A 25,666-nucleotide genomic window follows, 5' to 3' on the forward strand; every position below is an offset into this window, starting at 1 on the left:
CTGTAGTCCCACAACAAAGAGCAGAAATTCATTCTGTGATTGAGTGTGTGAAGATAAATACACCTCCCTAGAGCACCCTGGGGACAACGGGAATCTTGCTGCTTTTGATCACAGCATTCATATGGCAGCCACTGCTTACACTGAAAAGCAACTTTATGTAAATAGCTATTTTCAGTTTTCTCACTGCTGATTTTTATCCAGTCATCCAATGCTTCCTCATCACTGCCTGCTTTAGAAGCACTCACCAGTTGACAAGAGAATACAGAATATCAGTAAAAGCAGAGAAATAGCACAAGCAAAAGCAAGTGTGTCAGTGGCAACAATGGACTCAAAGGCTCACTTGTGAATTACAAATACTAAATGTCAATATCAGACACCTGCAGGTTTATTTCTCTATAAATGCGATGCCAGTGACAAGAACAATCACTCTGTAAACATCAGAGCTTACTTATCCTTTCATACGCTCTGTAAAGGGTAGCAAACCAGCCAATCAACATTACCAGGGCTGTTAATTAAAACATGACCATCACTGCATTCACAGCATTGTCTCCAGGGAACTCTGCCCAACTAGTGTGTGTCTGAGGCTTACAGAAAAACATACCATGACCATAGTGGGATTAACTTATACAAATACTTCTAATATGTAACAAATTCGATTGAAGTCATATTTGTGAACAGAAAGCTCGTTCTAAGTCAAGGAAACAGACATCAATCCACGCAGATCCGTACCAGAGCCCCTGTAGAAGCGTTTCTCACACAAAACCCGCAGCCGAGCTGTGCCAAAGCCGCCGCTCCCGACGGGGAGCAGAGCGCGGAGCAGCCCCGCGGGAGGGCCGGGCCAGCCCATCCATTCCCGGCGCAGCCAGAGGCGTTCCCGAGGCTCTCGGCCAGGGCCGCGCTGCCCCCTGGCGCTACGAGTCGGGCAGGGGCTGGCTGTGGGTGCCGCTCCGCGTCTTCAGCTGCGACTGGGCGATGTCGGCCAGGGCGCTCTGGATCTTCTCGAGCAGCACATCCCCGCGGTACACGACCTCCTCCAGCCGCGCCGCCGCCTCGTGGTTCTCCTCCTCCAGCCGGTACAGGCTCGCAGCCTTCAAAGCAAAACCGGGATGATGCCCAAAGATTTTTGGCTTTTTATGTATTTTTCATTTTTTCGTAGCTCTGGATGCTACTATCGTAGTCCTAGTAATTTTTTCTACCGTTTCCCTTTAGAACAATAAGCTAACCCTTCTAATGCACACTTGGAATCTGTTTAGTCTTTTTCTTACAAAGAAGCCTGACCAGGATGTTTTGTTTTCCAACCAGAATCTGAGAACACACAAGAAATGGGGCAAAGAAGCCCCTACAACAACTCCAATGGGGTAGAATGCAGGGAAAACTACCTAACCAACTACTCCTCTAATTGGACAATATTTATTAGAGATGCTAATTTGTTAAACTCATAAAATTGTAGGAAGCTGATGCTGGGTGTGCCCATGACCATTGGGACACCTGGAAGCTTCCAATAAAGGCCTGCTTTTTATTTTACTATTTTAACCCTGTTGCAAGAGTTTCCTCTTTTGATATTAGGCAACAGGGAAAAGCAAGGCTCTTCAACAGAATCCTGAAGTGACTTTGCTGCTCAAGGATGCTGAGAGAACAGCTGGTGCTCCCTAAAAAGAAAAAGGTTCTCTTGTTTCATAGTTGACTGCAACTAATTCACAGATTAGAGCAGAATTTGTGCTGTCAACTTCACCAAAAGGGAACTCACAAGGGGCAGGTAAATTGTGTTGAGCATTCATGTAGCAGCTCCTTTTATCATTTAAGACAAGACTCAGATCTGAAACATACACCAAGACAACTTCAGTATAAAAAAAGCAGATTTCTATTAAACAAGTATTATCTACCACTTCTCAACTAAACCTAAAGTGCCTATTTGACAGTGTTTCAAGCATCCTCAAAACTATTTCTTTGAACACTATCAGAATATTCAATGCTGCACAAAATTATGCAACAGAACATGAAAATCAAAACTGGAATCCAAGTGATGGAATCCAAGCTAATTTGTCTTAAAACCACAACAGACAGAAAGTATCAGAAATTTCTGTGACATGAAGTTCTTCATTAAGACAGCAAGAAACTGTTGAAGTATCACCTCTAAGGAAAGCATATCCCTGCTGGATAACTAGCTCCTCCTTCTGGAGCACCCTGCTTTGCCCACACCAGCTGCCACTTTGATCAGACCTTGCTCAGTCATGGAAGAAACTGGAATTTGTCTGCAGCAGGCATTCTATCTTCAGCTATTAAAAATGCACTTACAGGAAATTATGCTAATGTTAACGAGGCTAATTATGATGTTCAGCAATTACTGTGACTAGCAAAGTTCCCAAATTTAACCTCCTCTGTTTAAAACCAAAGGTGATGCCACTGCCAAGTCATTTCTCTTTGACCCATTCAGTGTCAATCTTCTGTAAAACACTTTTGAATGGTTACAGAGTATGAATGCAAGTTTAAAACTTTCAGGTGATCTTAAAGGTGATCATCAGGTTTGTCAGAGAAACAGCACTCAGCATCCTTTATGCATTCCAAAAAGAAAATACTTGATGTAAATCTAGCCATTAAGAATCACAAGAAAAAAAAAAAAAGTTGGTTTTAACAAGTAAAATCTGTGAAAAAAATAGGAAAAAAAAAACAAAACAAGTTTGACTGGTTCAAAGGAAGACTCCTTGTTATTGAAAGGTGATGGTATTGTTTTGTGACAGAGCTGAAGAACTTAAATGACACCCTGCAAACTCTTTAACCAGAAACAATGTGGAAAAACAAAAGACTTCTGTAGCGTTGGCTCTGCGGCTACAAAATGAAATGTGAGAAAATATGAAATATTACCCAAGGGGAAAAAAATGATTAAAACAACACAAGCATCATTACTGTTATATCTGTTCTGTTAATATCTGAAAAAAAAAAAAAAAGGGTGAGCAGTTTCCAGTGTACTGGTGGTATGATAAAACCACCTTTTTTTTTTTTTTTTTTTTTTTTACATTTTAACAGAAAACTATGTCTAAAATATTGTCACTTACTATAATCTTATTTGGAGCTAGATGCAAGGTCAATATTTCCACTAAGCCTACAAAGTACTCACAGGCTACCCTAATGAAAAATTCAGGCTTGTACTAAAATCATTTTTCAATGATGACAGGGCTTAGAGGTGAAAAAATGTGTAAAAAAAAAAAAGGAGGAAGTTTGCCTTCAGGAGCGTTCTGATGCTGGAATTAGGAAAACTCCTACCTGCAAAGCTGCTGTGGATTCTTCACTGGGCAGGGAATCTATGAGAACATCGATATCCTTGGCAGTGCGAGCGATCAGAGCTGCGAACAGCTGGGCATACTCTGCACAAAACACAGCACAACTCAGCCAATCGCTCAGGGAATTTTTAGAAACAGGCACGACTCTGCTGTTACGCAGAAAGTGCAGCCGCCATCCATTCACGACTTAACCTGCACCACTCCCCCAGCTCGGGGGGAGCTCTTTGCGAGGCCGGATTTTGCGTTCCCGAGCGCACCACCCCGGAGCACGTTCGCGTGCGGGGAGCAGGGAGCCGGACTCACCCTCCGTGGGGTTCACGGGCTGATCCTTGTTTATGGCCGTCTGGATGTTGCTGAAGGAGGCCGGCGGGCCGCACTGCTGCAGCACTCCGATGGCGTTACAGAACTGGTCCGCGAGCTGCCGGCACCAATTAACACGGCGTTAATCACCCTGCCCCGCCGCTACAGCCACCTCCGCCTCAGGGCGCACCCCCGCCCGCCCAGCACCCCGGCCATGTGCAGGGTGCGCGCCCCACACGCGTGGCCGTTCCCCCGGCCGGGGGACTGCGGGCGGGGGGGGGGGGGGGGCGCATCACCGCATCACCGCATCACCGCATCCCCGCACGGGCGGCGCAGCCCGTGCCGTGTCCCGCGGCCCCGGGAGAGCGGAGGCAGCGGCCGCCTTACCGAGTTGACGGCGTCCTGCAGCTGGGTCAGCCGGTCCGCCATGGCCGCGCCGCCGCCGCCCCTGAGGCGCGGGCCCGCGGGGCGCGCGCGCCGCCTGGCGGCCGGGAGGAGCGGTCGGACAGCCCGGGGAATCCGCTCGCAGCCGGGCTGGGCAGGCCTTGGATCGGCTGCCCGGGGCGGCGCTGCAGTCACCGCCCCGCCGGGTGTTTAAGGAAAGCCTGGACTTGGCGCTCAGTGCCACGGTCTGCTTGGCACGGCGGTGTTCAGTCACAGGCGGAACTTGTTGACCTCAGAGGTCTTTTTCAAACCGAAGTGATTCTGTTACTGCCGCGGCCCGGGCAGCTTTTGCTGTGCAGCAGCCGCTCTGATCCCAGCTGGAGGCTGCAGCGGCGCTCGGGCGCTCCGCTCCAGCCCCGATCTGAGCCGGGAAAAGCCAGAGTGTAGTGCTCCCAACAAGCCAAATCAGAGCCAGCATCCGGCCTCCGAGCTCAGGGGTTGGAAAATAAATGCCATTCGTGCCAGTCGGTTTGTGCCCAACTCTCTTATCTCTGACAGGTGGGTAGAATGCCAGGCTTCTCCCAGGTGCACCTTAGAGATCATCTCTTTCCGAACCCCTGCCATTGGCAGGGACACCTTCCACTGTCACTGGTTGCTCCAAGCCCCATCCAACCCGGCCTTGGACACTGCCAGGCATGGGACAGTCACAGCTTCCCTGTGCCAGAGCCTTGCCACCCTCATAGGGAAGAATTTCTTCTAATATCCAATCTAAATCTTATTTTGAAGCCACTTCTGCTATCCTGTCACAACACGCCTCTGGAAATAACCGCTCCGTAGCCTTGTCACTGATGCTGCGGGTGCGGCAATGATACAAATAATCCGCCCGACGGCACGGACGGGTGAGGATTTTGTTTGTCCGCGCACGTAAACTGGGAGGTGGGCTCTCTTCACGCTCTGAAGTTAAACGCCAAGTCCCAGACCGCCGGTCCAAACCCCACCGTGCATTTTTAGGAGTTCGCAGCTGCTAGCGCGGCCAAGCGCTTCCCCTCCGCCCTTCCCGGCAGGGCCCTCCCGCCGGTGCCGGTGCCGGTGCCGGTGCCGGTGCCGGAGCCGGAGCGGGGCGGGAGCGGCCCCAGCCGGGCGGGCCCCGCCTGCGGCCCGCCCCCAGCGCCCGCCCCGCCCCGGCCGCCCGGCCCTTCCCCGGCCTCAGCCGCCTTCGCCCGTTCCCTCCGCAGCGCCATGTGGGTCTCGCCTCGCCCCGCGCTGCTCCTGCTGCTCATGGGGGTCCTGCGCCATGGCGGAGCCTCAGGTGAGGGCGGTGTGGGCCGGGGCGGGGGCGCGTGGGGCTGTGGCCGCCATTAAGCGGCCGGAGGAGCGCGGCTCGTACCGGGAACTGCGGGGCTGTGCCCGGGCTCACGGCCAGCGGCAGGGGCTTGCTGCGACTGCAGAGCCTTTCGGGGTGTCCCCGCTGCTGGCCGCTCTCCGGAGGGATGAGCAGGAGTGCGGAGCAAAGCTGCCTGCGGCGCTGCAGAAGCGCTGTGTGTATTCCTGGTAATCTTAATCTTCCATGCGGACAAGGAGAACCACCCTCTTTTTTAAATCCCCTTTCCCTCCCTATCCGCTTCTTCTTTTTTTTTTTTTTTTTTTTTTTTTTTTTTTTTTTTTTTTTTTTTAAACACCTTAATTGCTATGAATGCCATAATTTAACTGTTTCATGGATAATTCGGAATCATTTTGGCCGTGTCGTTGCGGGGGTGCGGTACAGCTGATGCGCTGGCGTAGGGCTGTATCCGCGAACAGAAACAAGGTGGCATTCTCCACCTGAGAACGTGAGTTTACATGACAAAGGGAACATGGCTAAAAGGAGGCTTGGTTTTATCCCCCGACTATGTACAGGTGTTCATGGGTTCCCACCACCATAGTGGATGGGGGGGTTGAAAACCACTGTTGCTATAAAACTAGGGAAAGGAGCAAAACCTAAAATTTGCAGCTTGGTTCCTAAACTTACTTTTTGTCCGTACTGATGTAATCTGACTTTATTTGGCATGGGCTTTTTTTTTTTTTTGTAATTTTCCTGTGTTCCTGCATGTGACTAAAATAGGAGTCCAGAGTTAAGTGTACTATAATAAGTATAGTTCAGGAAGATTTACAGTAACTTTTTTTTTTTTTCTGGTTAAACTCTTATCTGTTCAAATAAAGGAAAAAATAAACAGTTTCCACTCAGAGATAATTCAGAGATAAGCAAGCAGTCCTTTGTATCAGGGCTGATGTAAGCCTCCTCCTCTTAGTTTTGCTTTATTTTTATACTGCTTCTAGCCTTAGACTCATAGGATGGTTTGGGACCTCATCTCATTTCAACCCCACTGCTGTGGGCAGGGACACCTTCCACTAGACCAGGTTGCTCAATGCCCCACCCAACCTGGCCTTGAATGAATGAAGCTTAATTGTCCCAAAGGAGACTCTTGGGATACTTTGCAGGGCTGCATGCAGGACAGCATTTGGAACCAGTCTCAGGTGTGGAAGGCTTCTCTCTGCCCAAGTCTCATACCCAAGATCCTAACGGAGAGCCAAGTATTCCCTGTTTCTTGCAGGACTAAAAGCTTTGGCTGGGCACCTGATGGTGGCAAGCAGGTGTGAGAATGAAAGCTCTGCTTTCTTAGACCTTAATGTCCTTAAGATAACTTAAAGGATGCTAACAAGCAGTTTGTCTCCTGAACTTGATGAAAATGGGTCATGTGTTGAGTAATTTTTTTACATTATGTAAAAAGGCAAAGCAACTATGAGACTAAGCAAATGGCTTGGCCTTGAAGGAACCTGTTGCTGTTTTTCCTTGCACGAATGAGGGTGGAGGTGGAAAGTATTTCCCTACTGAAAAGCTAATAGGCTGTGTAATTTGTGTACCAGAGTCTAGCTGATCATTAGGGCCTTCAAAAAAGGCCACTTGCTTAATGGTTCACTGATTTGAAATTGTCTTGTGGTTGGTTATTCAGTTGTGGACACCCACTTTGCAGGGATGGGCTCTGCTAACTCCTAATTCCTGAAGATCCTGCTTCATTTTAAAAGTGCTGATTAGTGAAGTCTTTGTAAGATGGCTGGTGTTACCTCTCTGGGCTTCTGATGGGCTGCAGCTCTTCAAACTTGGTCTTTGTGCAGAAGTGTTTTATACATTGTGTTTGTTGCCTTCCAGGAAGGTCTGCCTTCCTGAGGAGGAGTTCAACTGGCTGTGTTTGCTGCATCCAAGCTGGGCTGTTCAGTTTTGTAAAAACTAAAGTGCATTTATAGTGTAATCAGGACTGAGCGGTGCTTTTGTAAAGGGAGCTTATCTGGGTGAAACTTTTTGTGCCAGCTGTTTAGTCTATGCAGAGACGATACTTTATAATAAGAAGTTCACGCAAATCTCTTCCCTCACTTTTCAGGCTGTAAAAGACCTCTAGCCTGGTGAGCAGAATAGTCCTCTGGGATGGGAATGGTGCAGATGGTGACAAGCCACATTCTGTGGTGCCATCTGCTTTAAGCATCGAGCAATTCTAAGCATGAGTTTCAGTACACACACAATCAAAGTTTAGAAGCTTTCAGAAATGTTCCTGCTTCTTTTGGGAATGGGGTAGGTGCTGTATTTTTTGGGGGGGGGGTCAGTAGTGTGGGAAGACAGATCCTGTAGCCAGACTCTCCCATTATCTGTGTCTGCATGGCCTTACAGGTCTGATAGGATATGGCTCCAGGCTTTATTCTGTTAAGTAACTGTATGCTAATGTTTTTCTTACTCAAACTGGTTGTCAGTCTGAGCTTGCACTTCATTAAATGTCTTCATGTGACTACTTGTTGTTGTACTCCCTGCACTGGAAAGTTCTCCTTGGCTCCTGGGGCTTGCTTACATCAGGTTGTTCTGCATATCCACTGCAAGGTGCTTGGCACCCAGTAGAAATGTGTTTTCTCTGACTGCACAGAACCTCTCTGAGGGAAGGATAATGTTTGAGCATGGCTCTGCAGGTGAAGACTGTTCTGTATGGGCAGAAGGGGCATTTCTTCAGTTGTTTTTCTTACTGGAAATTGGACTGCTAGGTGTAATCAAAACCCTGTGTGGTTAACTGCTCTGTGGTGGAGGGGAGTGACACTTGGCTATTGGAGCTGGAAATGTGGTTTACTCAAAGCATCAGAGGAGCCAAGAGCTCAGCACTGAATCAGCACAATGAAAACAGTTCAAACTGGGTGTAGCCTGGTGGGGAAACTGTGTGTCACAGGGAAGGGATAACAAGTGCAGAGGCTCTGGAATTGTTTGTCTTGTTGTTTAGAGTTAGGAATAAAGACTTTTGCTTTCAGAAGAGTTCCAGGAGGTTCTATTTCTCTGCTGTCTTTACCGGTTTTGCCCTTCATGTGGGAGAAGAGATACTGTGGGGTGACAGAGTGGGCTGTTTGCTCTGTTCACCAGTTCTGTGTGCAGGACTATCTATGCTACAGCTCTGGTGCTGTTTATGGAGTAATACATGCTCAGTGCTCCATCTCTGCTCTGCTGCTGCTTGGTTTCAGCAATGCTGACTTCCTTTCAGCATCTGTTCAGTTGATAAGTTCTGTAATAGTTTGGGTTTCTCTCATGTATCTAACCCCAAATTACTCTGATGTGCAGTGACTGTTACAGTCCTTCCTAGAGGTCAAGGATGAGAACATAGCCTCACACCATAGAGTGTGTCCAGGCCTTCACTGTTGGAAGCAAAAAAACAAGTTGGGATGCCTGGATTTTGCTCCTCTGTTGCTGACTTGCTGGATCAACTCTCTCACTTGTGAGGTGGAGTTAACTGTGCTGCTGGTCCTGCAGACCTGTCTGGTGGGCCACCTCTGGGCAGGTCAAGCTTGCCCAAAGGAGAAGGTTGCATGCTGTGACCAGCATTATGTGGTCGTTGAGGTCTCTGTGTCCTTCAAAGGACGTTTGACAAGACCGAGCTCTCTGTGGCTCAGGGAGTCTAATACCTGTCTGGTATTAGACCCAGAGAACTGGTGATAGCAAAAGGCCTGGTGAATTGTGAGTTGGTTAATTTAATCAATTAGTCTTGCTCACCATCTTCCCTTTCTGTCTCAGCGCACCAGGAGTGACTTGTTAAATAACAGAGATGGAGAAGGCTGGAAGGGTGCTGTGGTGTGTGGCTGTGGAGCAATTGCTCTTCCAAAAACTTCTCAGAAGGTTCTGTTGCTCTGCAGTGCTCATCATGTTTTAGGCCTGGCTGGAAGTGTGGTTCACTTTTAGGCCTGGCTGCAAGTGTGGTTCACTGTGAACAGCAAGCTGAACAGGACTTGTCTGATGGGTGTAGATGTTCTTCAACCTGAGTCTCTGCTCTTGTGCCCAGATTTTGGGATAATGTGTGTCACATGTGCTCTTCTCGGAGCAGTTATGCAAACAGTAAAGCAATATAGAACACCATACCTTAATTCACCACACTAATTAAACTTGAGAGAGTGCCTCTGACATTTAGAGTCTCATGATCACGCTGAAGTAGTGACTGTGTGTCCTGCTGACGAATCTGTCCTTATTTATGCAGAGGCCCCTGGGTATGGTACGGAGTGGAGGTGAGAAACAAGGCAGAGCAATGCAGTTCTTTCCCCTTGATGTAGATCACACAGAGAATGTGTATGGTTTCAACTTTTTTCTTAAAAGAACATCTAAGTGTGAATGTCTAGTGGTTCAGGAAGCTCTGCTGAAGTTGTTAAAGATCAAAGAAAAATATTTTTCGTGCATTGTAAGCATTCACTGTAAATTTCTGAGTGTATAGATGTATAGTCTGTGCATGCTGAATGCTTTTCTTTAGCATTCATACCGCTACTTGCATTTGTGGTAGAGATTGAGCTATGAGGAAAGATCTGAGGATATCTGAATGCTGCTCAAGGGACTCTGAAGAATCAGAAACTGAAGGATACACAAAGTTTTTTTTGCAGCTTTAATTTTACATTACTGTGTGAAAATTTGGTGTAGAAGCTTCTACCTTAACACAAACTGCAGAATGGAGCATCTTTCTTTCCTCACAAGTGGTTTATGAACCCCCATGTTTTAGCTGAGGTTTTTTTGGTGATGCAGTATTGGTATTAATTGAATTTTGGGAGTGAGCATGTAAGGGTTAAAGTTCTTTCCCTCACTGTGTATGGAGTGGAAGAGGCATAACAGCTCCCCTCTATTAACATATCAGGAGGCAAAGAAACTGGCTGGAGTTCTTGGCAGGAGGGACAGAAAAGTCATAGGAAAGCAGTTAGAGAGTACTGGGTATAGTTTCAGGTAAGAAAACTGTCCCCTCCCTTGTGAATGGGAGCCCCCCAGTGTCATCAGCAAGTGTCCCTCAGATGGTGCTGCTGGTGACTCTGTTAGGGAACTTGGCAGTACCAACCCTTTCCACCAGAGGCAACTTCATTGAGGAAGTGTGTATCTGTATGTGTTCAGGTTTGATAAGTTTATGGTCTGTTTGTGTACAGAGGCAGGCAGAGGAATTCAGGGAAAAGCCTGGAAGGCATTGTGCAGTCTGGTTGCAACTGCCAACCAAAGAGCATCTTGTGGCTTCTGCGTGGCTGCTTCGCTTTCCTCCCTTGGCATCCCCTGCCCCTGCAGAACCCAACACAGGGAGAAGCCAGGCTTGCTTGCAGGACTTGGATGACAAGCCAAAGCTGATTCTCAAAGGTCTTATTTCCCAGGTCATGTGGTTCTCTTTAAATTAAAATGACAGCAGATCATGGGGTTATGCTCATTGTAAGAAGAAATGGTCTAGGTTGTGTCTAGGAAAAAATAGTCAGATTTTTAGGTCTAGAGATGGGGATGCAGCAGTCCTAATGATTAAAAACCGTTTGGCAGTGAAAAACATGGAATAGCTGAAAGTGGGTAAGTGGATGTGTGTAAACTACAGATTTGACTCTGTCTTCTGGAACTTGACTCCGATTCCCATGGCCTGTAGTAATTCACCTGGAAAGTCTGATGGATATTGTGCAAGTTGGCTGGCTGGTACAAACATACCTGCCTGTATTTGCCAAAGATCAGGCAGTTCTCTGTGTCTTCTCTTACTGACTTTTTGGAGGGTAGCTGGCTGGTTGGCTGAGCTGGTGAGCTCAGCTCTATCCAATCCTGACTCCTGGAAGGAAGCTCTGTCCCTGTGCTCAGGTGAGTGCCAGGCTGCAGGGCGGGTACCCTGGCTGTGCCTGTGTCTGCAGGTACAGCTCTGTGTGCAGCAGTCTCTGAAAGCTTGGTACAGCTCACAGGATGAGAGCAGCACAAAGCAACATCCTGCTCTGCTCCCAGCTGACTAATGCTGGGCTATTGGAAGCTTCCAGGCTTCCCTGGTAATTGCTTCCCTCTGGACCGAAAGAAACCCCCTGTATATATATATATTTTTTTTTTTTTTGTGTGTGTAATGCAGGTCTTCTTGAGCTCTCCTTGGGAAAATTCAGAAACGTGCTACTTAACCAGACCAATCCAGTAGAGGCTGTAATCAGGAACATCGCCAGCAATGTGACTGTGGTTATTTTTCAAGTGCATGCCCAGCAGAGTGATGTGGTGATATCCTTTGATAAGGTAAGAGTGTCACTTCTATTAAGTGCTGCCTGTCTTTCAATGAAGGACTTGGCTGTGGTACATATAGGATTAATGGACTGAAGCTGTATAAATAAAAAGTGTCTTTTACCTGCTTGGCTTTTAGACGGTGTTACTGTAGCTTCAAAAATCCTTTCTTGTACTTATATGTCATAGCTGCTGTTTTGAAAGACTGAATGCCAAAGGAATGTCAGAGCTGGCTTGAAAATGTTTCAAGGCTCTTTATTTGGTGGAAGTGGTTTATTTTGTTATGTGGCTCTACTGACTGTTGTCCATCAGCTTGTCACATTAAAACCAGATCTGTGTAAGTGTTTGCCAGATGCTCCAAACATGATCACTTTGGGATGTTTAGTTGTCTGCTGTTCCCATGGCTTGGATTTAACCACTGTAGATATGATGTGTTGTTATCCCAGCTCCTTGTCCTGAGTCTAATCCTCCTTTGGTAACACATGGAGAAATTCCTCCACATACTCCAGTGAAAGCTGCTACTTCTAGACAGCAATAAAAACATTCCTGCTGCTGTACCCTGCATCCCAGTAATGATGGGACAAAATGAACCTAATCTAAAATACTGATTTTTGTTGTTGTGCTGCTGGGACACACTGGTATTTGAACAGAACATGGACTAAGCTGAAGGTGGTAGATGGAGATCTGACAGCTGCAATCCAGTTCCCCTCTCTCCACCAACATCTTTGAAATCAGAATATACTGAGTGCCAAGAAGTATCCTGGGAAGCTTAGAAGATGGAGGACCTGTAACACAAGTCACCCAGCTTAGCCATCCTTGCACTGGTGAAACAGCCAGGATTACAGGGCTGAGCCATTACTGTTACATGTGTTCAGTCTTTGCTTGCCATTGGTAGAATCCTCTGCTGCCAGTTCAGATCCTCTTTGCATTTATGGGCCTTACCAGGCCAAGGGCAGTGATGCATAAATGCAGCTGTACTGCTTCTAGGGTTGGCCTGCCTCTAGAAATATGAAGTTGAGCCAGACCTTGAAGTCTGCCAGGTCCAATGTGCTTCCTTGCAGCATTGCCTTGGGTAACTGTGACTGCCTTGGCCAAAGGCACTTTCCGTACTGAAAATGTGGCTGCAGGTCAACTGGCTGTTCCAGCTGTGAGATTGTGATACTGTCATTTCTGCTTATCTTTCCTCAAGAATTCTGGTGCTGGAAGGGATGGTGGTGCTGGGGATTGGGTCACTAGCTGGCCTGGCCCCAAAAACATCTGGCATTGCTAGTGTTAAGGCAGTTGTCATACAGTCATGTCTGTTCTGGTGGAGATAGGAAGGTGCTTCTGTATGTTGGTTCCCAGAACACTTCCTTGCTGCCATCTCACAACATTTTGTGAGGGATGCTCCAGTCCTTTTACATTTTTACTAGTCAGTCTCATTGCCAGATCTACTAGCTAGATTTTGCTGCAACTTGCTTGTGATTGTCAGCTCTTTAGTAGTCCCACACTTGTCACTTGGGTCTTTGAGCTGAGCCAGGCAGTGTGTGGTGTCAGAGCTCCCTTTTATCACCAGCTAGGGCTGCCATCCAGAGAGACCTTGACAGGTTGAGAGGTGGGCCTATGCAGAACTCGTACAATTCAGCAAGGCCAAGTTGAGGAAGGTCCTGCACATGGAGCTGGACCAAGCACAAATACATTTTGGGCAGAGCCTGATCTGTTGTAACTGGCACTGATGTGTGTGCCTGGCAGGTTTGTGGCAGGAATAGCCTCCAGTGATACTATCAAAATACAGAAATATTATCAAACTGTGGTACAAATCTTCTAAAGAACTACTTGTTTCTACATTTTTTTTCTGTGCAGACTCCGTCGGTGAACAGCTCAGGAATTGGGGTGGACAAAGGGCTGGTGTCCATCCTTCGGCCTGAGCAGACCGTGTGTACGTGGTACCTGCGTGCCCTGGGTGCTGGCCAGGTGCTCAGCACCGCCATCTCCATTCCCTACATGGAGAAAGGTACGTGCTCAGGGCATGACAGCTCTGCTCAGGCAAGTCATCTGTGGAATGAAGGGTTGACCTTTCAGTCTTACATGGTGGAAATCTGATAGAGGTACCAGAAATTCCTTTGAAATGGGCTGAAAATGTTTTTATTGTCACTGCTGAATTGTGAGTTGTGTATAGGATGTTCTCTATGCACTTGTCATGACTTAAGCCTTAGAATAGAAAACTGCTGTGCATGTGATCACGGAATCTGTTTGGATTGGAAGGGGGCCATAAAGATCATCCAGTTCCACCCCCCCCCGCCATGGGCAGGGACACCTTCCATTATCCCAGGTTGCTCAGAGCCTCGGACACTTGCAGGGATGGAGCAGCCATAGCTTCTCTGGGCCTCCTCACCCTCACAGGAAAGAATTTCTTCCTCATGTTGATGCCTTGAGAGGCTGAACCTGGAAGAGAGACTAGACAGAGCTAAGGGAATAAAGTAGGTATTTATTGAAAGGCCTTAATGGATATACCTTGGGCAGTACAAGAGCCTGGCCAGGGCTACAGCCAAGATGGACCCAAACTGGTCACAAAATGGATGACCAGTCAGGAGACCTTGCACTTTTATGAGTTTTGGTCCATTTGCATATTGGAGTTAGTTGTCCAATTATAGCTTCAAGTTATGAAGTCCCATCCTCCTTGTTGCTCTCTTCAGTTCTCCGTTGTTTATACCTTTTGGGCCTGAAACTTGTAATAGTTGTCCTTGGTCTCAAGCTGGAAAGGGATTGTTTTGTCTACCTACCCTGTGAAGAGAACTTACTGACACGTAATATGAAGCTCAGAGCTACACACCTAGGCAGCACAGAATCTGAAAAATATGGAAGCTAAAACTCAAGGCATCAATATCCAAGCTAAATCTACCCTCCTTCAGCTTAAAGCCTTTACCCCTTGTCCTGTCATCCCTAGGCCCTTGTAAAAGTTCCCTCTCCAGCTTTCTTGTAGGCTCCCTTCAGGTATAGGAAGGCTGCTGGAAAGGTCTCCCCAAAGCCTTTTCCAGGCTGAACAACCCCTACTCTGAGCCTTTGCTCATAGGAGAGGTGCTCCATCCCTCTGGTCATCTTCATGGCCCTCCTTTGGACTAGCTCCAGCAGGTCCACATCCTTCTTGTGTTGGGGTGGGGTCTTGCCAGAGCAGAGTAGAGAGGCAGATCCCCTCTGCCTGGCCCTGATGCCCACTCCTCTTTGCGTGCAGGATGTTGGTGTCTATCTGGGCTGTGAGCAGACGTTGCTGGGTCATGTCAAGCTTCTCATCAGCCAACACCCCCAAGTGCTTCTCCTCAGGGATGCCCTCAATCCATTCCCCACCCAGCCTGTGTTTGTGCTTGGGATTGCCCTGAACCATGTGCAAGACATGGCAGGAGCTTGTATCCTTCCATTCCAACACTCCAGTCACTGGATCCACCCATGTGTGGGGACCTGTCACAGGCTGCAGTGAAACCCTTTTGTTGCCTGCAGGTTCAGAACCTGATGATTTTCTGTGCTCAGCAATTGGATTGTGCCTGCAAGCATGTAACTGCAGTTATGTTCTCTGTGTTCTAGATCCTATTCCTGGAGGCTGCAATCTAGAATTTGACTTGGAAGTGGATCCAAATATATACCTGGACTACACATTGGTTGATATACACATCAAGTTTGCCCCTGCAAACTTGGGATATACCAGGTGTGTGGAAAACTTCAGTGCACTGAGCAAGACCTTATGTCCTGTGTTTGGCCAAAAGGCTAAAATAAGAATCTGCTGTAACAGCTGAACTATCCATCTGCTGGCAGGAATCTCATTCGCTGCAACAAATGGAAATGGGGAAAAGGAGGAGGGAAAGAGGTACTGCATGAGAGAGATAAAGGTTCAGAGTTACATCTTGTGGGGGAGGTTATGCAACTTCAGAAATGTAAGCAGTCAGTAAATACTGGATCTTTCCATTCCCTGTAACAGCTTAATTTGTTTGAGAAGCAATTGTGTGTTACAGCCAGTTTTATTTCTTTCCTAGTACTAAAGCATGATAATGACCCAGAGTTTTGTTTAACTTGAGACTTCAAGTTAAAAGGCATTATTTCCTGAATGGTGCCTGGTGTCACAAGTGATAGGCAGGGAATGGGGAAGACTGTTCGGAACTGCATGGAAAGACAAACAGTAATGTTGTGGTCTTTGGCTGTTGTGGTCTTTGGCTGTTATGGCCTCTTGGAATTTTTGTTATGGCAATTCATAGGAAGCCTCTGTAAGTGTAAAGGCAGGTACCAGCACAGCCACCACCTGTGCCAGGGTGGTTCTGTGTGATGCTGCTGTGCCCTGTGCTCACAAATACAGTCCAGCTTTGAGTTAGCTGCTGGTGTGCACTTCTAAAGAGTAGAGGCAAACCCTGTGGACAGGTAACTGCTGAAAACTAATGTTAAGGTCTGGGGCCTTGTGGCCGATGTGTTTCTCATTGCAGAGGAGCAAACCCGCCCTCCTGTGATTCAGGGACTGGTCAGAGCTCCCGGTGGCGGCTGCGCTACGATGTGTACCAGTACTTCCTGCCCGAGAATGACCTGTCCGAGATGGTGCTCATGAGCCACATACGGAAAATGTCTGGGGTGCAGAGTGTCAAAGCTAATGGCATTAAGGTGAGCCTGAAGCACTGGGTACTGGCCATGTGGCAGTGGGGCTCTCTTGTTTTCTCCTCCCCTGTGCTTATCTTCCTGGAGGGGAGACGTGAGCAAGCTCCCTGGCCCTGTTGGGGAGTGGAATGGCAGCCTTGCCTGCCTTTCCAGAAGGCCAGAGCTGGGTCAGTAGGCTGATATGGAACCTGAACTGTGCCCTCAGGCAGGGAGGAGCAAAACAGGAATGGAAGAATCTTCTCCCCTGTCAGAAATCACAGTAGTGCTGAAGGGAAGGGTTCTAGCCTGTGAGCCTTTAACAGAGGTATTTACTTTTCCAGATGCTTACGCTGACAGCTGATGACAAGACCAGTGTCTACTTCTCCTCACTTCCTGGACAAGGTGTGATCTACAATGTCATAGTGTGGGATCCTCTTTGGAACAGTTCTGCTGCATACATACCTGTGCACACATATGCCTGCAGCTTTGCTGACCTGGTGGATAACTGCTCTTCCCTCAGTAAGTTGGGAATTGTATGTCCGTGCCAACTCCTCTGCAGCTTGTAGTGCTCCAATGTGCCAAATGGGTTTTAAGATTCTCTTCTCAATTTCGGTAGGAGATCTTTGTTTTACACTGTGTATATTTTGTTACTTTATGGTAACTGCTTCTTGATTGAGGAGACAGTCTAGAATGATAAAGTAAGACTAAGGAGAACCATTTGCAATTAAAGTTTAGTTTAATGGAGGTTTAATATGTGGCTTGCAAATGGAACTCTGAACGCTGTAGTGCCGCCCCAGCTTTGTCCATTTCTACTGGATACATAATTTTAAATAATCTGTGGGACTGTGGATTCTGGATGTGAAGTTGAGTTAATAAAACACAGACTAGGCTCCAGCCAGATTTTTCTAACTGCTGGTGCTAACAGGAATCCTGCAGGTATTTTGAAAGGAGGCAGTCATCTAAAACAAGAATGAAGATAATGTCAGCAGTAGTGCTGTTTTCTACAAAGCTATATAATGATGGAATTTGTGCAGAAACAGCAAAGCTGATACTCCTCTTATGAATGCAGAAGGGACACAAGTAATTGGTAGAATTTGGTTCATAAAGTAAAATTTGTTCTCATTATTTTCTTATATACTGTGACACAAGTGACTGTTGTCAAATTCAGTGTTGGTCCTATGACAATGTGAGACAAATTATCTAGGCTAAACTTCTCTAATTCAGAGCACATGGAAAATATGGTTTACTTCTGCAAATAGCTTAAATATAGGTAAGAAATTTGCATGGAAGATAGAGATAAGCCATAATGGGATGCTGATGATAATTTTTGTTGCATATCAAATGTATGAGAGGGAGATAAATGGTGAAGGCTGTAGTGATTAAGCCTATAGCTGCTGCCTGGGTCACTAATCCTATAGAACTGATTTTTATAGATGACTGGATGTCCCTTTTTTTAAACCTGAGCAGAGACTTTTCAGGCAAATTTATATCTGTATTATAAGCAAGTTACATATACTTAGAGAAACTTCTTTTGAATGGGGAGGAAGCTCTTGATTTCTTAATCAGTCTGGGACTATTTCAGTATTCTGTTGGAGATCTTACCAAGCCAACTGCTAGTTCAGTCATTGCAGATCTGACAGAGTGGCAGCTCTCAAGTTGTTAGTAAAGTTTTGTGACAGCAACCTGACCTTACCTTAATCTCTTTGTTGGGACTACTAGGTGGAATGCTCTACTAAACCTACGTTTCTTCTTGTAGGTAAACTCTCTACCAAAGTATTCTTTACTGCTTTTGCTGTTCTTGGTCTTTTCACCTGCTTTTTTGGACACAGATTCTGGAAAACAGGTACTGAATATTTCATCTCATCTCGTAAATCTGGTTGGAACTTCATAAATGTTACTCTGTGTAACTTGGAATGGTAGTGTTATTACCAAAATTCACTTGATAGCGATGCTGTGACAGTTAGGTCCACTGCTTTTCTTTTATGGGCTCTGAGCCTTTAAGCTTGGAGCAAGAAGTTTTTGGGATGCAAAGAATAGAAACCTAGAACTAGGGTGTATTCTGGGCAATATAGCTATAAATAGGTGATTTTGGACTATCTGTAGTGCTTGAGGACACCCCTGTTGAGAACAAAATGTTGTCTGGCTCTCCTTTTGTGAGCTGCTATGTTCCTTCCCTGTGGTAATATGAAGATGTCTGAAAATCCACTGAAGTGGGCTAGGTATGAAGCTTGCTAAATACTTTTTCCTTCTTCTCTAGACTTATTCTTCATGGGCTTCATTGTCGCAGCATTCGTCTTCTTTGTGTTCATTACCAGGGTAACTGGCCTTAGTTATGATGGTGAGTAGATGTGTCAGGATATTCTATGCTCTTCCCAAACTTTTCTTAGGAACCCTTCAGGTACAATCTCAGTTGTGCTGTTGGCCAGCCACAGGAAGGATAGCAGGGTGATGCCTCGATGCTTGAGCTTTGCTTACCATAATAGCTGAAAATGCAGCAGAGTAAGTGTTCCTTCCAGCATCACAGTGATGCAGAATTAATAGCTGGATTTAATTTCAGTATCTATTCGAGGAAGATAAGAGGTGTTTGGAAACTCTGGAAATTTGCAACATACTTTCTTCCTACTTTCACAATGCACGGACCTCGGTTTCACATCAAATGTAGGTTTCATCTGTAAAATGGAAGTAGGTGGTCTGGGCCCAGCTTGTTAGACTAGACAGAATTAATTCTTTCTGTCTGTCCCACCTCATAGAATTCCTTTTTTGATACATGTGCAGTAGCTGGTAGCCACCTGAACTCCCTGGGAACTCAGGGTCCCTCCTTCCACTCTTTCAGCAGCACATCCCCAGCTGCAGGCTGGCATCTAAGTGAAGTGCGTGAAGCACATTCTGATACTTTTGTTACCTCAAACTCACTGAAAAAAGCCAAACATGCATGTAAATAAAGCTGCTGAACATATTACTGCAGGAACTGAAGTTTCCAGAATGCTGGAATTTTCTCTTCTCTCTTTCAGTGCGTCTCATTTTGACAGCAGTGGCTGGAATCATTGGAGGCCTGCTCTTGGTTGTGAGCTGGTGGAGATTTGGCTCTGTCCTGCTCAGCATGTTTGTTATTGGACTTGTGTTGGGATTTCTCTTCTCATCAACACTCTTCTTTACTCCCCTAGGTAAGCACTGTAATCCTCTGCTTGGTGAGTGCTGTGTTCCTGCAGTGCTGCAGGCACACTGCAAGGCTCAAGAGCGAATGGCACTCTCTGGTTTATCGTATTGGGATGGTTAACGTTCCCTTTCCAGTGCTGGGAGGAATAGAGATGTACCTGAAAGCTTCTTTCAGCTGCGCTGTAATTAAAAATACTTGGGGAAAAGGGAACTGATTGTTTTGCAGAGAACTTGGTGACTCTTCCTACTTAAACTGTGTGCCATCTTTGGAACACCCGCTCTGCTCCAGGCATGCACTTGCTCTCTTGTTCTCTGTCCAGAACAAATCCCAGAAGAAAATCTACAGTCTAATTTGAAGGCTTCAGGCATAAAGGCCTTAGACAAATTTCTTAAAAGCCAGTAAGCCTGCTGAGCTGGAGCTCAGCATCAACTATTGTAATTTTCAGTCTCAAAACTTCTCTTTCCCCCTGACCTCTGGTGAATCCATAGGTCTTAGAAGGCAGGGAGAACAAAGAAGGCTTTGACTGATTTAATTTTCCTTAAGCTCAGAAGAATTTGTTGCCTGGTGGTGTGGTGATAGCTACATATGCACCATCCCCTGGAGTCTGATGCAGATTTTTAGCTTGGAAACCCATAGAGGCAACAAAACAGCTTCTTATTGGGCAGTAGTAGTCTGGTACTTTTAATTCTTACGAGGTGAGGAATGTGAACCTTGTCAGAAATTGTTGTTCCATGGACAAGATCTGCCGTTCCAGCACAGAGTACAGGACCTGTGCTCAACTGGGACAGTTTTTCTGTTCTTGATTGACTGTTCCAATACATCTTAAGCAGGCAGGATTTGAGCTTAAAAGCTGGGCTTTTCAACAATGTACTCCAGGTATTTCTGAACGTAGAGAATTTTGAGGGGGGGAAAGCTGACCCCCAAACACTTGTGAAAAAGGAAATGTTTCCCTCACTGCTGAATGTGGTGTCTTGGCAGGAGACTACAGGGTCTTCCGTGACGATGTGGTGTTCTGGGTGACCTTTACTTGTGTAGCCTTGATGATTCCAGTGCTTTTTGTTGGCTGCCCAAGAATTGTAAGTAACTCTGCTGTCACCCCAGAAGGAAGGAGGGAGAAGGGGCGATCAGACTTCTTAATGCAAAATGTTGTCCCATGGAAGATGTACAGAAAACTTAGCACAGCTTTGTGAAGCTCTGCACAGGGCCAGTTGCAGGCAGTTCTTGTTTAGCCCCACTTGTGCTAAATGGTCCAGAAGCAAAGGAATCACTTGTTTTGCACACAGCATCCACTAAAACCAGCATTTAATTGACTTGTGCTCTCTTATCAGCTTGGCTGGATAACAGGTGTGTGCAGCCGATTTATCACAGAAGAACTGATAAAAATTACAAAATACTTGTCCAGAGAAGCTGTGGCTGCCCCATCCCAGGCAGTGTTCAAGGCCAGGTCAGACAGGGTTTGGAGCAACCTGGAGCAGTGGAAGGTGTCCCTGCCCATGACAGGGGGTTGGAACTGGATAGGCTTTTGGGTCCCTTTCAATCCAGGCCATTCCATAATTCTATGATTCCACTGTCTTAGGGAGATGGGTAATAAAGAGTGTTCATCAGTCTCCTAAAGGTGTTTTTTCTCTCCCTGTCTAGCTGAACATCTTGGCTTCTGGAATAGTGGGCTCTTACACGGTGATCCTGGCCGTTGCTTGCTATGTCTACACAAGCCTTGCTTACATCACCTTAGACCTGCTCAGAAGGGTCCTCAACAATTACTTCAGCAGAGCTTACACCAATGTGCCTTTTCAAAGGAATGGTGAGTCTTCCTGAGACTTTATTCCCTTTTTAAGGAGGAATTACTGCCTCTTTGGCTCTGTAAACAGTAGAGTGAGGGCAGGAAGGGGATGGAAGGAGAACACAGTAGTGTGAGATTTAACATTCACATGAGAAATTCTAGTCCTTCAAAAGCAGTACTGAGTAGATTCAAAGGCAGGAACCTTCCTGCAGGTGTTGTGACAAAGGCCCTTGTGAAAGGTGCTGCTCAGACTTGTGCTGGCAACTTGCTGAGGAGTGGGCAGTCAAAGACTTAATACAGTGAAGAGACTCTTCCAACTGCCTGTGTGTCCTGCCTCTGCATGGAGTCACTCTGGGCCTCTGAGGATGTGGGCATACTTCATTCCTTTCTGTCACGAAACTAGTTCAGTGTTTGTGCTTGGGAGAGCAAGCAATGTTCTGCTTTGCTACAGGAATCTGTTTCTCTTTTTCCAGACTTCATCGTCCTGTCAGTGTGGGCAATGCTGGCCCTCAGCGGGGTCACTGTGCAGCTCCGCCGGGAGAGAAGTGAGGTGCCCTTCCCACCACATCCCTATCTCACCTGGAAGAGGGAAAGGGAGCGTAGAAGCACCAATGTCTTAGACCCCAGCCATCATATCCCTCCCCTGAGAGAGAGGATCCACAACAAGCTGCTGCATATTAAAGAGTTCTTCCAGAAAGACCAGCCAGCTGGGGAGAGAACTCCATTGCTTCTGTAACTTGCCAAATAACTGGTGGGAATGGAGAGGGAGGATCTGGGAATGGTGAGATGATTACCAGCAACCAGCAGTGGTGCAAGATTTACCACTGCTAATTTGTCCTGCTGAATAAGAGATTGCTGCTTGGTCAGTTTGGCAGAGCAGTTACCTGTCCAGTACACTACATGCTGTTTGTGACTCCTCTGTGACACACTCTGCCTGCTGCAACCTGCTTGTGTCCAGCTGCAGAATCCTGTACTCCTCCTGCCAAGCACAGGCACTGATCCTGTGGGGTCTACTTTGCTGTTTGGGTATGTGAAATATCAAACAGGCCTTGAAAAGCAACCTACTGATTGTTCCCTTGCCTGTGGAAATGTCTGCTGCGGCAGTGCCCAACCCGCTCCCAAGGGTGGGCAGCCTGTCCAGCTGTGAGGGGAGGGGTAGGGACTGGACATACAAGGAGTTCTTCCGTCGGGAACTGAACATCTTCTAACAGGTACAAAACGTGTGGCTGCAGGCACACTGGTTTCCAAGAAGTGTTACTGAACCTTGCAAGCTGAACTGAGTGACTTGAATTGAAACTGCACTGAGTTAACTGTAGTACATGTGCACTGTGGGGCTCAGGAACAGGGACTGATCTGAGACAAGAAGACTTTTTCCTTTGCTTTTGGGTGGTTTTGTAACAAGCCAGTCATCTGGTCTCTGTGCAGAGATGGCTGCTAAGAGAACACAAGAGGTTTGTCTCTCTGTTTGCTTTCTGAACAGCCTGTTCTTGTTTCTGCTCTGGTATAGTATCTTTTCTAATGGTGCTGTCATAAAAGAAAAAAGTAAATAAGCTCTTTGTAGCCAATTGCAATTTTTTTCCCCCTGGAGTTGGCTGAAACACTAATTATTTATTTTTAATCATCTTTTAATTTTGTCTTTAAGGGGTGAAAATAGCATTCAGCTAGCAAGATACTAACCAGGAGCCTTGCCGACTGAATGTGTTCCTTACCCATTTGAATTGCATCTGCCCAAAGCAGAATGTTGTATAAAAACAGATGAGGGACCAATATCATGTGGTCTTCTTTAAAACAAAAAACCCCAAGAGCCATTTTCAAAATGTCAGCTGGAGCAATGTGTTTTTCACTCATCCCAGAGAGACCTGAGGGTGTTTTACCTGTGCTTGTCTCTTATGCCCTCTCCTGGTCTCCAGTGGGGGTGTGCCATGCACTGAAGGATGGCTCAAGTCTCACATGCTGTACCTTGGCACAGGGTATGGTGACTCTTCCTCCTCCTCCCTGTGTCTGAACCTTCAGTGAGGGCAGCAGAGTGCACAGTCCTGCCTGTGTGAGGTGACTGGCTGCTCAGGTGCCTGCATGGAGTCTCCATGAGGGAAGTCCCCAGGGGTGGAAGCTTAAGCTCTCAGCCACCACTTTAAATTCTTGGTAGGAAATCTGTAAGAAACAGCTCTGAGGAAAATGGCAAAATAACTTTTTCTGGGAACTTTGTTGGAAGTTAAGACACCTTGGCATAGACAAGAATGAATGACTTTTAAATGGCTTTTCTTTAAAGGAGTGAGAGCTCAAAGACAGTGTCTGAGGTAATTGAATCCTTCTGATGTTTAGAGAAAAATTTCATCCTTGCTTGGAGCTGGAGCATCTGCCTCAAACAGTAAAGCAAGGCTGAAATCCTGCAGTTTGGGTCTGGTTTCCCTGTGCTGTTGCGTGGCACATGGGGTAAACAAGGAGCTCTTCCCTGGGTCTCTGCCCATTCTCCCTGCACTCATCCTGAGCATGTCTCTGCCATGTGTCATGGCAAGCAGCAAAACCTTCTGTGGTATAGAAATGCTCTTAAATGTGTTTACCTTGGTGGATTTTTATAACTGCTGCAATTAACATTGTGCAAGAAACAAGTTTAACTTTAATTTTCTATATCTTTTATAATAAAGATGTCTTTTCAAAGAATACTGAAACTAAAGGGGTCTCTTTGAATTCAATGATGCTTTTACAGTTTAGCCTCTGCCTTTGATCTTGTAGGGAGAGTTTGCTTTGAAAAATTTCTTCTGGCCAAGGGCTGAGGTGGGGGAGTTTGGCTGGCATTGCAGTGACACCCAGAGGCTGAGAGTGTGGCATGTGCTCTGTGCAGCCACTGAGGGAAGCTCGTGGTCCAGAGAGGCTTTTTTTTTTTTTTTTTTTTAAGAGCTTTGTCAGATGAGGCTCTGGAGAACAAAGGAATGATTGTCATCCTTTCTTGCCTGAAAACTGGTCTGCAAGATCACATAGGAATCTTCTAGCAGAAGTAGGCGTTGAACTCTTTTTCTGAGATCCTGACTTGGAGATTGTATTTCCATTTTTTGGTTCTGCCAAGAGATGGTTCAGGAGTTTTCTTCCATAGTCCCTAAGCCACAGCAAGTAACAGTGATGATGATCAGAATACATGAACTGACCTACTGTGGTGTTGAAGGGGTATTTTCAAGGCATTTTTTTGTGCACCCCTTGAGGTCCAGGATGAGATCTGTTTAAGGTCTCTTTAAAATGCCGTTCAGCACAAACCCTTCTACGATTCTATGATTCCCTGCTGTCCTTGATCTGGAAAGGCTTCCAGAAAAGAGGGAGCCCCTCCAGAGGAATCAGTAGGGTCCATCTCAAGATACGCATTTTTCACTAAGCCTTGGAGCTTTTCATCTCTCTGCCTTCCAGCGCGTCAGCAGCTGTAGGTCTGCAGTGATCTTGGCAGTGTTTTCTGGGGCAAGCTTTAGTGGAACTTTGGTTCCTGGTTGGTTTATCCAGTGAAGAGTCAGCATAAGAAACACAGCTTTTGGGTATGCAAGGTATTGTGTTAGGTTATTGTGTCCTTACTCAGGAGCAGGAATGCATCGATATATTGATATATCCAGATTTATTTGGATTTTGCCAATGTCCATCTGGTTGCCCTCCCCTCCCACATCCTGGATTAGTAGGCTCTGGTATCAGTTTCCTCTGGAAACAGCAGCTCCCTTAACACTTGTGTGTTCAACAGATGATTGTTGTTAATGACATTTACTTTATTGCTCTCAGAGCCTGTCTGCTCCAGCCCCCAGCTCCAGGCAGCCAGCTGACTCCTGCTGAGCATGAAGGGCTTTGTGCTTCCTTGCACGCTGGGAGAAGTCAACTTCAAACCAGAGCAATGAGCTCATTTTGGGGGCGAGAGGGAGTGGCAGGAGAAGAGGGTTGTGTAAAACTTCCCTGCCTGCTTCAGAACTAGATCTTCACAAGGCTACCTTGTCAGAAGAAGCAGCAGTTCCAACTTTTCCATCCTATCTAGTGTAACAACAGATTATCTAATATGCTCAAAATGAGCTAGATTTTTTTTTTAATCCTGAAGCAAAGCACCACCAGTAGAGAATTGTAGGAGGCAGCTGCTGTTTGCTTACCCAGGAATGTAATGAGTTGCAGATGATGAGTCATTTAAAAATTTGTTTACGGTGTTCCTGAATATAGTATTGGAAAAGGGAAGGTGCTTATCCTGCATCCATTCGTGTGCTGTGTTGAGCTTCCAAGAACTGACTTCTCCAAACCAGCTCTACTGCTGCTGACTGCTGGAAGAGCCAGCCTCAGGTGTATGGATTGGGGGATTTCTGGTGCTGAGAATGCTGCAGAGAAGTCACTGTGTGACATTCTTCAAAACAGTAAACCTTCACCTTGGGAAATGGAAAGACTGCAGCTGGAGTTGGTGGGTTTCCCCTGTGCCTGTTCTCTGGCTAGTGCCTGAGGAGTGCTGCCAGCACATGCTCCTTCCAACACTGCAGTGACAAAGTGTTTCCCTCCTTGCTGAGCAGTTGGTTAAGGCAGTTGACAGGTGAGTTTTTTCTGAATGTGGGAAATAAGGATATTCCCGATACAAGGGCCACATTGGCTCTCAATGTCTGGGGACAGGAAGGTGGTTGCAGGCAGCAGGAATTCAGTCTCCGCTCCCA

At 46.5% G+C, this 25,666-nt stretch overlaps 2 protein-coding genes across 2 annotated transcripts; one reads left to right on the plus strand and one right to left on the minus strand.

The window, feature by feature from the left end:
- Positions 1-369: 369 nt before the first annotated feature.
- On the minus strand, positions 370-4,126 carry MED21 (mediator complex subunit 21). The gene is made up of 4 exons (XM_068190776.1): positions 3,966-4,126; positions 3,582-3,696; positions 3,262-3,362; positions 370-1,088 (listed from the first exon to the last, which is right to left on the minus strand). The coding sequence occupies exons 1-4, from the start codon at positions 4,005-4,007 to the stop codon at positions 912-914; spliced, it is 435 nt and encodes a 144-aa protein (XP_068046877.1). The 5' UTR covers positions 4,008-4,126; the 3' UTR covers positions 370-911.
- Positions 4,127-5,138: 1,012 nt separating this feature from the next.
- On the plus strand, positions 5,139-23,688 carry TM7SF3 (transmembrane 7 superfamily member 3). Its single transcript, XM_068190761.1, has 12 exons — positions 5,139-5,271; positions 11,348-11,502; positions 13,330-13,480; positions 15,046-15,166; positions 15,933-16,104; positions 16,419-16,596; positions 17,834-17,920; positions 18,335-18,415; positions 19,089-19,241; positions 20,213-20,310; positions 20,873-21,035; positions 21,488-23,688. Exons 1-12 carry the CDS (start codon positions 5,202-5,204, stop codon positions 21,748-21,750), a joined length of 1,692 nt encoding a protein of 563 aa, XP_068046862.1. The 5' UTR covers positions 5,139-5,201; the 3' UTR covers positions 21,751-23,688.
- The last annotated feature ends 1,978 nt before the right edge of the window (positions 23,689-25,666 follow it).

This window comes from Anomalospiza imberbis, chromosome 5 (assembly GCF_031753505.1).
Source record: "Anomalospiza imberbis isolate Cuckoo-Finch-1a 21T00152 chromosome 5, ASM3175350v1, whole genome shotgun sequence".
Classification (NCBI taxonomy): Eukaryota; Metazoa; Chordata; class Aves; order Passeriformes; family Viduidae; genus Anomalospiza; species Anomalospiza imberbis.